Source organism: Cebus imitator, unplaced genomic scaffold, assembly GCF_001604975.1.
Source record: "Cebus imitator isolate Cc_AM_T3 unplaced genomic scaffold, Cebus_imitator-1.0 Scaffold61, whole genome shotgun sequence".
Lineage (NCBI taxonomy): Eukaryota > Metazoa > Chordata > Mammalia > Primates > Cebidae > Cebus > Cebus imitator.
The window spans coordinates 2,479,621-2,495,215 of record NW_016107376.1 but is presented as its reverse complement, the minus strand read 5'-3'; the positions used below and the strand labels follow the sequence as shown (position 1 = coordinate 2,495,215).

The 15,595-nt window shown below is 41.4% G+C and overlaps 1 protein-coding gene across 1 annotated transcript in view; it reads left to right on the top strand.

The window, feature by feature from the left end:
• TMEM236 (transmembrane protein 236) overlaps positions 1-15,595 on the top strand; it is a 47,369-nt gene that overhangs the window by 4,660 nt on the left and 27,114 nt on the right. Inside the window, exon 2 of the mRNA XM_017529767.2 lies at positions 15,304-15,376. Within this exon, the coding sequence (XP_017385256.1) occupies positions 15,304-15,376 (73 nt within the window). The remainder of the gene's footprint in view (positions 1-15,303; positions 15,377-15,595) is intronic.

Here is a 15,595-nt window from a genome sequence, read left to right as displayed (position 1 = left end):
GGGTTTCACCATGTTGACCAGGATGGCCTCGATCTCTTGACCTCGTGATCCACCCGCCTCGGCCTCCCAAAGTGCTGGGATTACAGGCTTGAGCCACCGTGCCCGGCCTAAAGTGGAATTTTTATAAGTTTATCATTATTATTCCCAAGATAAAACTGCTGATTAGAGAGGTTCAACAATTCTCCCCAAGTCAGTGAACTAGAGAGAGTGGAAGAGCCAGCCTTTGGACCTAAGTCTGACCCCGTAATGGGTACCTCTAGCCACCATCTGAAACTGCTTCTTTGAAGGGCAAGGTCCCAATCTCCTGGGGCAATTGAGATTAAGGCTTTCGTTTCTGGTCTTAGTGCCTGTGGTATACCAGTAACCTTTGGTGTCTGCTCAGACTTTGTTTTGTACATCTGGCCCAGGCGCCTCCCCTGTGCTAAAGTGTTTTGGGTTGTCATAGCTACATCTCTCAGTGATTTCTTTTGGGAAATAGACTTCCCAGTCTTTAGTTTCTGTTTGCGGGTGTGCCTGGCCACATGTGTTTTAAATAGACAGTGAACAGGTTATCTGTAATATCAGTGAAACTGAAACTGTTTCTTCCTGGCCAGTTTCATGAGCATTATCATATAGTTATCTTTTACTGGCATAGAAGAGAAGCAATAGCTACTGAGAACTGTTAGAGAAGCTTTACACCTTCCATATTGCTGAATATAAGCTTTACAACTCAGTAAAGCGTAGATGCTAGTGTTCTGGTTTTATAGACAAAGAAACTGAAACTTAAAGTAATTAACTTTGTCAACTGATAAAGCTGGCAAGTGGAATCTGGCATGGTAGCTCATGTCTGTGATCCTAAGAGTTTGAGAGGCTAAGGTGGGAGGATCGCTTGAGTGCATGAGTTCAAGACCAGCCTAGGCAACATAGTGAGACCCTGTCTCTACAAAAAAATTAAAAAATTAGCCAGGCATGGTGATATGTGCCTGTAGTCTCAGCTACTCAGGGAGCTAAAGGGGGAGGATCATTTGAGCCCCGGAGATCAAGGCTGCAGTGTGTTGTGGTCATGCCACTGTACTCTAGCCTGATTGACAGAGCAAAATCCTGTCTCCAAAAAAAAAAAAAAAGAATAAAGAAATCTAGGTAATGGGGGAGCTAGGATTTGTGGGCCTGGGTCTGTCTGATTCCATGCAGTTTCCTCTATGGCATGCAAGTTTCCTTTCCTTTATTCCTTACAAGGCGTTTTGTTTATTTGTTTTTGGTTCTTTTTTGAGATGGAGTCTCGCTCTGTCACCCAGGCTGGAGTGCAGTGGCACGATCTCGGCTCACTACAACCTTTGCCTCCAGGGTTCAAGGCATCCTCTTGTCTCAGGCTCTCAAGTAGCTGGGATTGCAGGCTTACGCCACCATGCCCTGCTAATTTTTGTATTTTTAGTAGAGACAGGGTTTCACTGTGTTGGCCAGGCTGGTCTCCAACTCCTGACCTCAAGTGATCCACCCACCTTGGTCTCCCAAAATGCTGGGATAACAAACGTGAGACACATGCCCAGCCAGAAAAATGTGATGCTTTTAATGTCATTAACATACATTTCTTCCAGACATGTATTTGGCTATTATAATAAATGGGGTAGTACATAGGGTGTCATATCTTGATTGCTACATGATGATGAAAAAAAATAATTGCTACTAGAGAAAATAAGGATTGAGCATATGAATTATTTTTGAGGAATAGTCAAATAGTTGTTGATGTGAAATTTCATAGATCCTGAACATTCGTGATTTGATGTTGATGAGACTTATCTGAGAGCTTCCCTGAAGGTCCAGGCTGGTGTCATGAGCCCCGTGAGACAGGTCTTCAGGAGTGAGTCGTCAGTCAGTAAAGGGTGTGTCCCAGGAAGATATGTAAAAGAAAGCTGGCCTGGATTCAAATCCTAGCTTTGACATTGACTGTGAGAACTTATGTTATTTGAATTCTTTGAGCCTTAATTCTTTCATGAGCAAAGCAGAGACAACTTAGTTTCTTTCTTAGAGTGTTGTTTTAAGAAACTCACTACGATCATGTATATAAAGTTCCTAGCATTGTACCTGGTCTATAGTCATCACCCAATGAGTGTAAGTGTTATGACCTCAGACTGAAGTTACTGTTTTCATTAAAAATGTGCTCGTGTTTAATCTTCAGAGTGACTCTAAAAAGTGTAGAAGTGATAGTAAAACTGAAGGAAAATATATGTTGTCAGTAATATCCTTGATTTTGGAGAATTTTGTAGGTGAATGAACGCCAACATGGCGAGATAATTAGTATCTTAGACATATTTTGCATTGAGTTATTACGTTTTATTTTATGTTATATTTATGTTTTATTTTGTTACATTTTTCATTTCATTTTCTCACTAGACCTCAACAGGCCAGTGTTGTGAAGTTGACCAAGTAGACATAATTCCCATTTTAAAAGGGAGGAAACAATTTCAGAGAGCTTGAAACATACACTAAATCGGCGCCGGAGTCTGAACTTTAATCCAGTACCTTCCTCTACTCCTGTTAACACTTCCTGATTTTCCTGGAATTATGGCTCCATTCTAGGGATGCCTGCCAGAATTCATAATCCACAAGGGAGATGCTGGGGGGAATGAAGAAAGCTATTTATATACACATCAAACTGTGTATTCCAGGAAATAAGAGAGTTCTCTGCCTGGAACATCAGTAGATGTGTGATACCATTGAGTTACGAGGCTAGTCTGAAACTGGGGCAGGTCTTCATTGAGAAGGTACATTGGGGGCAGGATAGTCCTAGAGTATTCGTGGAGATTCCCAGACTGCCTTGGGATCTAGAGCTATATTTTGGGTATTCTTTTTTTGTTTTTTGAGATGGAGTCTCTCTCTGTCGCCCAAGCTGGAGTGCAGTGGCATGATTTTGGCTCACTGCAACCTCTGTCTCCTGGGTTCAAGCGATTCTTCTGCCTCAGCCTCCCAAGTAGCTGGGATTACAGGCATGCACCCCTATGCCTGTAATTTTTGTGTTTTTTAAAATAGAATTGGGGTTTCACCATATCGGCCAGGTTGGTCTCGAACTCCTGACCTTGTGATCCGCCTGGCTCAGCTTCCCAGAGTGCTGTGATTACAGGTGTGAACCACCATGCCTGGCCAATTTTGGGTGTTCTTTTGAGTCCTTTGGAGTACAGTTACTTTAGACCATGAACATACCAGGAATGCTGGGCAAGGCAAGTTTGAAAGACCCTAACATTTTGGGCAACATGTTACTTGGCTCAAGTTTTTAACATATTCCATGAGATTTTGCTGTTGATATGCTTCAGGCAGTGGTGGTGGGGATCATGGTAGTAGTAGCTGTTGTAGTTGTAGTAAAGTAAGAGCAAATATTTATTGAGCAATTATTATGTATCAAGCATCATTTTAAACACAGTGTTTGTATTATCTTAGTTGATTTCCTAATCTGGATAGGCAAGAGCAATGGTAGTCTCTACTTTACAAATGAGGAAATTGAAGCAGAGGGGTTTGAAGATCACAGAGCCAGTGAATAGTTGAGCCAAGGCTGCCCCAAGGGAGTCTTGAGCCCCTTACTGCTCCACGCTTGTCCCCACAACTGAAACACACAGCACTGTGACATCGGGGCACTGCTGGACACACGGGCTAACCTGAATGAAGTGGAACTCACTTTTCAGCACCTCTGAGAGATGGTTAATTGGTAAGACCCCATTAACTAAACACTGCTGCTTAGCAGTTACTTCTCGGAACATTCCAGTTTCTCTTTCTTTTCTTTTCTACTTATTTTATTTTGTTTTTTAGACGGAATCTTGCTCTGTAGTCAGGCTGGAGTGCAGTGGCATGATCTCTGCTCACTGTAACCTCCGCCTCCTGGGTTCAAGGAATTCCCCTGCCTCAGCCACCTAAGTAGTGGGACTAAAGGTGTGCACCACCACATCTGGCTTTTTTTTTTTTTTTGTATTTTAGTAGAGATGGGGTTTCACCATGTTAGCTGATCTCCTGATGGTCTCGATATTCTGACCTTATGATCCACCCACCTTGGCCTCCCAAAGTGCTGGGACTACAGGTGTGAGCCACCATGCCTGGCCTCCAGTTTCTCTTAGTGAATCTATTATCTATCATGTTCAACATTTTATAGATTTATTGTCTCTTTGTGTTTTCTAAAAACCATATATTTTTGTCCTTGATCTCTTTTTCTGTTGGTATGTCCACTTTTTTTGCTACTAGTTTATGAGTTCTATAAACATTAAGAATGTTAATTTGTTTTAATTGTACAATATCATCAAGCAATAAGGATGTTGAATTTGATGTAGCATACATTTCAGGGTTATCATTAGTCTTTTAATTTTACTTTGGTGTTTTTGATATAGAGTTTTTAATTTTCACATAGTTTAAGCTATCAATATTTTCTTTACAGTTTGGTCTTGGACATTATACATTAAAAGGATCAATAATTTTGTCATAGTTGACTGCAGACTTTATCTTCCTTGCCCTACTATGTCCTGTGTATTAGTCTGTTCTAATTCTGCTAATAAAGACATACCTGAGAATGGGTAATTTATGAAGGAAAGAGGTTCAATGGACTCATAGTTCCACATCGCTGGGGAGGCCTCACAGTCATGGCTGAAGGCAAATGAGGAGCAAAGTCACGTCTTACATGGCAGCAGGCAAGAGAGCATATTCAGGGGAACTCCCCTTTATGAAACCATCAGATCCATGAGACTTGTTCACTATCACTAAAACAGCATGGGAAAGACCCGCCCCCATGATTCAGTTACCTCCCACCAGGTCCCTCCCATGACATGTGGGATTCTGGGAGCTACAATTCAAGATGAGATTTGGGTGGGGACCCAGCCAAATCATATCACCCAGTAAACCAGCACGAATGTATTTACTTTCTGTTTTCTCTCCTCATCCTATGCGAGAAGTCACCACATTCTGGTAATTCTTTCTCTTCATCTCTCTTGCATCGGCTTCTTGTTTTCCATGACTGTTTCTCTCATCCCAATTAGGCCCTCATTTCCAGACCATCAAAGCTTGAGTTTCTGATGTGGTTCCTTCATATTTTCATATATTTAAATCCAGTGTCAGACCTGATTCGTCCTGATTATTTTTATTCAAGGAAAAATGAAGACCATTTCATTAACTAATGCTTGGGCCCCGGCAGCCTTCACTCACTGGTCTTCTTGCTTTTTGCTTTTCTTGTGTCAACAGGGTAATCCTCTTCTTAAAAAAAAGTTTTCTGGGGCAGGCTCAGTAGCTCACACCTGTAATCCCAGCACTTTGGGAGGCCGAGGCGGGTGGATCACTTGAGGTCAGGAGGTGGAAACCAGCCTGGCCAACATGATGGAACCCTGTATCTACTAAAAATACAGAAATTAGTCAGGCATGGTGGCTCGTGCCTGTAGTCCCAGCTACTCAGGAGGCTGAAGCAGGAGAATCGCTTGAACCCGGGAGACAAAGTTCCCAATGAGCTGAGATCACCCCACTGCACCCCAGCCTGGGTGACAGAGTGAGACTCTGTCTCAAAAAAAAAAAAAATGTTTTCTGTACTTCGGCCCCACCCCTTAAAAATCTCCTCTTCCCCTTGCTTTTAAATCAAATACTGACATTATTTCACTGCATCCTAGAACTGGGCGAACCCTTAATGTTCATCTATAAAATGATTTCTCACAATGCAAATAGAGGAGAGCCTACCTCTGATGCTACAGAGAACTCGCTACTTTCCGTGGCTTTAATTAGTAGAACAGCCTTTCTTATTCCCTTATTTTGAAACAAAACCTATCACTATGTAACTCTCTTTCCCATCTGCTTTGTAGACTTCACCTCCGCTGCCCTTTCTTTATAAACTAGTAAAATTTGACGGCGGCCGGGAGCTGTGTCCATTGCTGCTTAGTTCCTCATTTCTATTGTGTTTTGAGCAGTCCATCGGGTCACATAGTGTAAATTGCCACTTGTATGATGACAGCTCCCCAAATTGTGTCTCCAGGGATGAGTCCTCTGAGCTTACTGTATCTGCGTTAAACTTTTCCAACATTTGAAGGCAGTGGCATCATTCTGCCATCTCAGCCACGCCGCGTCTTGGTCTGCTAAGTTTTCTCTTTTCCAATGGGCAGAGTTCCATCGGCCCTTCCGATTCTATGATTTCTGGACTTTTTACTCTTTTGAAAGTCTCCTTGGGATGCTGGCTGGATTTTTAATGCCTGGATATTGTCTCACTGGCACCTTAATGTCCTCTAGATGCAGCTACTGACTTCAGGTATTGATATAATGCTATTGGCTTCAAATGCAACCATGTCACCTATTTCATAGCAGAGTGTATGGTTGACTAAATCTCCTAGTTTTACTAGAAATCCTCCAGGTTAACAGTGATCCATGAGTCAACTCTATGGGTTTGTTTAAATGGGTATAAATGTACCTATCTCTCTCTCTCTCTCTCTGTGTGTGTGTGTGTATGTGTGTGTGTGTGTGTGCATATATACATATATATATTTAGGTTTTTGTTGAGACAGGATCTTGCTCTGTCATCTGAGTTGGAGTGCAGTGGCATGATCATAGCTCACTGTAGCCTCAACCTCCCAGGCTCAAGTGATCCTCCCACCTCAACCACGTGAGGACTGTAGGTATGCGCCACCACACCTGACTGATTTTTTAATTTCCTGTAGAGACAGGATCTTGCTACACGGCCCAGGCTGGTCTCAAACTCCTGGACTCAAGCAGTCCACCTGCCTCGGCCTCCCAAAGTGCTTGGATTATGGACATGAGCCACCATGTCCAGCCTCCCTACATGAATTCCTCATGTTAGCCAGCATTATTCCCAGGCTACTGCAGGTGCATGTCTTCGTTCTCAGGGACTCTGTAGTCCACTGTGGAGTCTGGACGGTTGCACATGAAAAAACTAGAAAGTGATAGAAACCACTATGCAACAAATCACTAAATTTTATATGACCCACCACAAGTTCTTTGTTATCCCAGAGAAGAGCATCATCAAAGCTTAATACTGACTGGGCGCAGAGCCTCACGCCTATAATCCCAGCCCTTTGGAAGGCTGAGGCAGGAGGATTGCTTGAGACCAGGAGTATGAGACCAGCCTGGGCAACCTAGCAAGACCTTGTCTCTCCAGAAAATTTTTTAAAAAATTAGCTGGGCATGGTGGTACATGACTGTAGTCTCTGTTAGTTGGGAGGGTGAGGTGGGAGGATCATTTGAGGCCATGAGTTTGAAACCAGCCTCAGCAACATAGCAAGACCCTGTCCTTCTATTAAAAAAAGAAAAAAATAAAAAGAACTTTAGGTGTGGTGGCTCATGCCTGTAATGCCAGCACTGTGGGAGGCCGAGGTGGTGGATCATGAGGTCAGGAGTTCAAGGCCATCTTGGCCAATATGGTGAAACCCTGTCTCTACTAAAAATACAAAAATTAGCCAAGTATGGTGGTGGGCACCTGTAATCCCAGCTACTCAGGAGGCTGAGGCACGAGAATTGCTTTAACCCGGAAGGCGGAGATTGCAGTGAGCTGAGATGGTACCACTGCACTCCAGCCTGGGGGACAGAGCGAGACCCTGTCTCAAAAAAAAAAAAAAAGAAAGGGAGATATCCTTTTTGATTCACCCTTCCTACCCATCCCTTTCCACCCTGTCCCATCAGCTCATCACGGTGCCTTGAACTCAGCAGCTTTTTAGTACATATGGTTTATGGACTCAGGTTTATTAGAAAAACACTGTGATTTGGAGTGGTCAGAGATAGTCTTATAAGGAGACCTTGATTTGCACTGAGTTTGGAAAGATGGGTGTGGGAGGGCATCCAGAGAAGGATAAGTATGTGGAATGAGCTGACGTAGTGAATTACTTAGGGGGTGGGAAAAGACCTGCTTGCTGAGAGAGGAGCAGGTGGCGAGAAATGAGTTGGCAGCACTGCGGAGTGGTTAGGAGCGTGAGTTTTGGAATCCAAAAGACCTGGATTTGAATTTGTCTTTCACTTCCTAGCTGTGGGATCTTGGGCAGATTAATTCAGCCTTCAACATCAGTTTCATCACCTGTTAAATAGGGTTGATAACTCACTCAGAAAGTTGTTGTGGAGTTGTTGTACGTAAAATTCTTTCCTCTAGCGCTTGGCCTGTGGTATGGCAGGAGCTCGTTGAGCTGTGGTTAAGAGCCCAGTGTTATTATGTGTTGGAATGTTAAGATTAGATTTTGGAGAGCCTTAAAAGGTGGGCAGGGAAACTTAACTTCATGAGTTAGGTAAAAAAATGTATGAGCAGACTTATTCCCCAAGTTATCATCCGATGCTTTCCATCCACCATGCTTCCTCTATGAGAAATCTCAGGGCCAGGATGCTTGCTGCACACACAGGAATTTTTTACCTAATGTGGCTGAGCTGATTTAGTTCATCCTTAATGGGCCTCATTCCTAGGAGGGTCCTTCTCATTGCCAGTTTATTACAGATGCACATAGAGGGCTACAGGTAGTGCCTAACTCAGTCTTTCATGTAGAAATTATACCACGCCCACGTGTCCTTTTCTTTAGCCAGTCGTACTATGGTTGCAAACTTGCATTCTTTTCAGCATGAATAGTCTTCTAATAAGTGTCTATGATATTTCTAACGTAAATTCTATTACTTGTATATTAGCTTCCTAGGACTGCTATCACAAAGTATCACAAACTTAGTGGCTTAAACCACAGAAATTTGTTTCAAATTCTGAAATACCTAAATGTTTGGAGGTGAGAAGTCCAAGATCAAGGTGACGGCAAGGATGGTTCCTTGTGAGAGACGGAAGGAAGGCTCTGTTCATGCTTCTCTCTTGGCTGCCGGTGGTTGCTGGCAATCTTTGGTGTTCCTTGGCCAAGTGGTAGATGTATCACTCTAATCTGTGCCTTCTTCTTCACATGGCATTCTTCCTATGTGTTCTCGCCTAGTCTTACCCACCTGCATGCCGGTTTTCAGATCCCCTCCCCCCTTTTTTTGAAATGGAGTCTCCCTCTGTCACCAGGCTGGAGTGCAGTGGTGCAATCTTGGCTCTCTGCAGCCTCCACCTTCCGGGTTCAAGCAATTCTCCTATCTCAGCCCCTCCAGGTGGCTGGGACTATAGGCACTCACCACCACACCCAGCTAATTTTGTATTTTTAGTAGAGACGGAGTTTCAGCATGTTGGCCAGGATGGTCTCGATCTCTTGACTTTGTGATCTGCCTGCCTCAGCCTCCCAAAGTCCTGGGATTACAGGCATGACCCACCACTCCTGGCCTCAGATTTTCTCTTTTAAAAAGGACACCAGTCATATTGGATCAGAGTTTCCTGTTACACCCCATTTTCACTTGACGATCTCCATAAAGACCCTTTTGACACCGGGTATGGTGGCTCACACCTGTAATCCCAGTACTTTGGGAGGCTGAGGCAGGTGAATCACCTGAGGTCAGGAGTTTGAGACCAGTCTGACCAACATGTTGAAACCCCATCTCTACTAAAAAAAAATAAATAAATAAAAAGAAAAAACTTAGCCAGCCATGGTGGCAAGCACCCGTAATCCCAGCTCAGGAGACTGAGGAAGGAGAATCTCTTGAACCTGGGAGGCAGAGGTTGCAGTGAGCCAAGATCATGCCATTGTACTCCAGCCTGGGCAACAGAGCAAGACTCTGTCTCAAAAAAAAAAAAGACCGTATTTACAAATAAGGTCACATTTTGAGGTACTGGGGGTTGGGACTTAAACGTCTGTTTTGGGATATCCAATTCAACCCATGGCATTTCACTCTCTGACCCCCCAAAATTCATGTTCTTTTGGTGTGCAAAATAGACTCATTCATCTCAACATCTCCAAAAGTCCTAATCGTCCCAGCATCAACTCTAATTCCCAAATCGCAGATACACATCAACTCGAAATCCCAAAACCTTCCCTCAAAATCATCCAAACAAGTTACAAGTGAGACTTGGGATATGATTCCTCCTGGGGCGGAGTTTCTTTCCATCTGCAAACCTGCGAAGCCAGACAAACAGTTACTTGCTTCTCGCATACAGTGGTGGGGCAGCATAGACTTTACCATTCTGAAAGGGAGAAATTGGAAGGGAAAGAGGAGTCGTGGGTCCCTCGAGAGTTCAAAAGCTAGCAAGGAAAATCCCACTGGCTTTTAAGGTTTAAAAATAATCCTTTGTGTCTTGATACTGATTCCTCTGGGCTCATGATCCGGGCCTATGAGGGTAGCAGCCCCAACCCCTCAGCCTTGGATGGTCATGGCTCTGCCCTGTGGATTCATGGTGGGCACCTCTGGGGTTGTGTTTGCAGCCACAAGCCTCCCTGGCTTTGGAACCACTATCAAAGTCATTTTTCCCTTTTTCAAAAGATAACACATTTGCAGCCAAATAGGTCTATCAGCCCATTTCCTCCCTAAAGTCCTAGAAGTACAACAGCATTTCTTCATTCCATCTTAACTCTGTCACCTTCAGTCCAAGCCAGCAGTGTTTCTGCTGAGATGGTTGGCTGGATTCACAAACCATAACCTTGGTGTTCTCTTCTGAACATGCTTTCTTATCATTTGCAATATGGATAGCCTGAGAATTTGCCAAATTTTCAAGTTCTAGTTCCTTCTGGCTTAAAAGTTTCTGTTTCAATTTATCTCTCTTCCTTCACTCACATTTTATTATAAATAGCAGCAAGAAACCAGACTGTGCCTTCAACACTTTTCTTAGAGACAGCTTCAGCTAAATATCTGAGTTTATTACTTACAAGTTCTACTTTGTATCCAATAGAACACAGTACAGCCAAATTTTCTGTCATTTCATAGAAAGGATCACCTTTTCTCCAGTTTCCTATAATGTTTTCCTCATTTCCATCTTAAACGTCACCAGAAGCACCCTAGGATTCATATCTCTAGCAATACTCAGTTCATAACAATGTATCTATTCTCTAAGGTGCTGAAAGCTTTCTCCATAACCTTCCTCTTTTCCTTCTGAGCCCTCACTAGAATCTCCTTTAACACCTGTGTTTCTACCAACAGTCTCTTCAAGGCAACCTAGGCTTTTTCTGTCATGCCTCTCACAACTCTCTCAGTTTCTACTCATCACTCAATTCCAAAACCACTTCTACATTTTTGGGTGTTTGTTACAGCAGCATTCCACAGTCCAATCACAAAATCAGTGTAAGTTTCCTAGAAATTCCATAATGAAGTACTAATGACTGGATGGCTTAAGCAACATAAATTTATTGCCTCAAAGCTCCAGGGGTGAAAACACAGAGATCAAGATAGCAGGATTTGTTCCTTCAAATGGATATAAGAGAGAATTTGTTCCATGTCTTTCTCCTTGCTTCTGGTGGTTTTTTGGCAATCTTTGATGGTTCCTTGGCTTGTAAATGTATCACTTGGATTTTTGCCTTTATCACATGGTATGCTTCCTAGGTTTCTTCACATAGTCTTCCCTCTCTGCAACTCTGTCACCAAATTTCTCCATTTGTATAAGAACACCAGTCATATTGGATTAGGACCCACCTTAATGATCTTATTTTAACTAGATTATCTCTGTAAAGATCTTATTTCCAAATAAGATCACATTCTGAAGTACTGGGGTTTGGGATTTCAACATATCTTTTTTTGGAGATACCATTTGATCCATGATACTCAATAAATTATAAGCATTTCCAGCCAGTGCAGCAGCTCACACCTGTAATCCCAGCACTTTGGGAGGCCAAGGCGGGTGGATCAAGACCAGTCTGACCAACATGGTGAATCCTGTCTCTACTAAAAATACAAAAATTAGCCAGGTGTGATGGTGTGCGCCTGTAATCCCACTACTCAGGAGGCTGAGGCAGGAAAATCACTTGGACCCAGGAGGCGGAGGTTGCAGTGAGCCAAGATTGCGTCATTGCACTCCAGCCTGGGCAAGAGTGAGACTCTGTCTCAAAAAAAAAAAAAAAAAAATTATAAGCATATCCTAGCAGTAAGTCAAGATTTTCAAACACAGGTTAACATATCTTCTAGTTAAATAAAACATACACTTGGGTTGTTATATATTTACTAATGGGTCCATTCATTTAGTATTTATTGAATTCCTACTATGTGTTGGACATTCTCTAGCATCATGGAGTTCTTGAACTTAGATGAGAAATAATTTACATCGTTTCTTTCATTAACCTCTAATTGAAAACTACCAATCTTTTCTGATATGGATGTTGGTAACAAACCACAGTAGTGTTAGCAGAACCTGTAACTTTATTACATAGAGCTTTTTATACCGTATATCACAGATCTTTCCATAGCGCACAACAGTTGTAGGAGAGACTTCAGTATATGGTTTATGATCTTCACTAACTTGAAATTATGAATGATTACAATTTTTGGTAGATCTTAAGTACTCTCCCTCTTTTTTTTGAGACAGGGTCTGGCTCTGTCACCCAGGAGTGCAATGGCATGATCTTGGCTTGCTGCAACCTCTGTCTTCTGGGGTTCAAGGGATTCTTTTGCCTTAGCCTCCAAAGTAGCTGTGACTACAGGTACATGCCACCACACCTGACTAATTTTTGTATTTTTTTTTTTTTTTGTAGAAATGAGGTTTCGCTGTGTTGCCCAGGCTGGTCTCAAACTCCTGGGCTCAAGTAATCCACCCACCTCAGCCTCCCAAAGTGCTGGAATTACAGGCTTCAGCCACTAGGCCTGGCCTGCTCCAAAGAAAATAAAACAAGATAATGTGTTCATAGATAGACACATATATTGTTACATCAAACTTTAAAAAGAATTTGGATTACTACATAATTCTTAAAAAGAAAGCTGTAAACTGTATTCAACTTTAAAAAAGATTTTGGGTAATTAAAGCATTTTGGATAATTTCAAGATAATTGATTTATTTTCTAAAAATCTGTGTATTTTATTTTACTCATTTAGCAGTGTTGTCCTGAGAAGCGTTCATAGGGTACACTAGATTCTTCAGAAGTTTCACCACACAAAAAATGATTCAGAAACATTATTCGAGATGCTGGAAATAAAGTAGCAAACAAGTCAGTGAAGGTCCCTGCTTCCACAGAACTTACCTCGGGGGACGAGGAAAGAGGAAGATGACAAACAGTAAACAGAGAATCAGCAGATTTTTAGATAGTCATAAGGGCTGTGTATACAACTCATGCACGTGTGTGTGTGTGTGTGTGTGTGTATGTGTGTGTGTGTGCCTGCCTGTATGTAGGAGAGGAGGAGCAATAAGAGAAACCAGATCATGTACAGCATGTAGACTAGTGTAATAAGTTTCAATTTTATTCTAATCACATTGTCTGTCCATTAAAGATTTTTTTAATTGTGATAAAATACACATAATGTAAAATTTACCATCTTAATCATTTTAAGGTACAGTTCAGTGGCATTAAGTGCATTCACATTAATGTGTAACTATTGCTACCATCATCCATGAGACTTTTTATCTCACAAAACTAAAGCTCTGTACCCATTAACCAATAACCCCCTTCCCTTCCTCATCACTGGAGCAGTAACATGATGTGCTTGACATTTTAAAAGCATGACTTCATTTAAAAAGCATGAAGACAATGTTGCTAGGCAAGAATAGAAGTGCCAACAGGAAACCAGTTGGGGAATATGGCAGACGAGAGGTGACAGTGGATGAACTATGGTGTTGACAGAAAATGGATTTGAAATGGACTTTGGCAGTAAATCAGACGGGATTAGATGATGGACTGGAATAGGTATGGTGGAGGACTTGGGTTCTGTTTCGGACATGGTAAGTCTGAATTGCATCTTTGCCGTCCAAGTGGAAGTCTCTAACAGTTGGGTAGACAAGTCAGGGTTCAGGAAAAACACCAGGATATATTGCAGAGTCCTGGGCAAATGAGTGGTATTTGAAGCAATGGGAATGGATGAGATTATCCAAGAAGATCATATAGATAAAGAATAGGCCCGGGGATAATCTCTGGGGCACTGTCATTGTTTAGAGGTCAAGTTGAGAAGAAGAGAACTTTATGAGTGGCTTGTTCCAATCTTACTTAGAGAACTTAGTGCTGTAGGAACATGGATCTAGGCTCAGACAAACAGACACTTCCAGTTGAAAATTCCATCAAACTAGTCTTAGCCAGGTTGTACTGCGTCTGGCTATGAGAGAGGGGCCATCTCATCTTCTAATTTACATTTAAACCTAGGACTTCTAAGATGGCGCTGGGATGGAGGAGGCAAGACAGCATCACAGAGAAATTGTTTTATTATTATTTTATTCTTTATAATTTCAACTTTATTTTAGATGCAGGGTGTACATGTGCATGTTTGTCGCACTGGTATGTTGCATGATGCTAAGGTCTGCGGTGTGATTAATCCCAACATCCAGGGATTAATAGGTAATTTTGCAACTCTGGCCCCTTTCTACCCTCCCCTCTGTCATGGTCCCCAGTATCTGTTCCCATCTTTATGTCCACGAGTACCCAACGTTTAGCTCCTGCTTATAAGAGAACATACAGTATTTGGCTTTCTGTTTCTGAGTCAATTCATTTAGGATAATGACCTCTAGCTACAGTCATGTTGCTGCCAAGGACAGATTTCATTCTTTTTTATGGCTGTGGAGAAATAATAATTTGAAAGCATTCAACAAATTATTGAATGTAGAAAACATAATTATATAAATGGAATTAACATAATATTAACAAATCAAAGAGGAGGTAAATATTTCTTTGAAGAAAACCTTTCAGTAAGTATCTTTTGTCATCCCAGAAATTAAGGAGACTAAACATACATTTAAATTTTATCAGTCATACAATATACTATTTTATACATATTATGTATCAATAGCTATCTGATTGGTTGATAATGTAAGGTTTAAGAAGTGGTCAAAATTCAAGTTTGAAAAGTTATGTCATTTTTATGTATGTATGTTATTTTTTTGGTTTCAGTAAAAAAAAATTTAAATGTTTTTCAGTGATCTTTCAGTATCTAATAGTTTATCATCTCTAAATGTATTTTTTGAAAAATAAATTTTCTAACATGGGGTATAATATAACTTGAAATTCATGCTGTTAATTTATTCAGTTGTCACTATAGCCTGACCTCTTGGGTAGGATTTTAATTAACAAATTATGAAAATGTTGAATGTCATTTGACTTGTGATTTGATGCTTTTAATAGTTCGTGGTTTGCTAATTATTTGGAAATCTCTCACTCCTTTGTTCTAGAAGAAGCATTCTGGCTTCTGCATGTGTTCCTGTTTGCCATACTCAAACGTTTGGGAAATGGAAATAGGGAAGCAGCAGCTTCTTAGAAAAACTGTAGATGAATGGAACAGGAACTGCAAAGTTAGCAACATGTAAGAGGAACTGTTGATCTTGTCCATGATTGCTTTGGCTTATTTTTTCTCCTTTGCTAGGAGACCTGTTCTGATGATGTGTGTGGTCTTCACCACACTGCCCTCCCTCACCTTTTCCATAGCAGTGACTGAGGTATGGAATTTTGATTTCTTCTGCTACACTGTTCTGAAGTTTTATAATTTCTTGTTATTGGAATTTGATAGAGCAGTGTGCTCAACAAATATCTTGACATTTATGTAATCCAATCTTCCAGGTTGCAATATATGTTATTTAAAGTACTAAGATCATTTTTACCTCTGTGATTGTGAAGGAAAGTCTAATAGCCAATTTTTAAAAAATTACTTTTGTTTT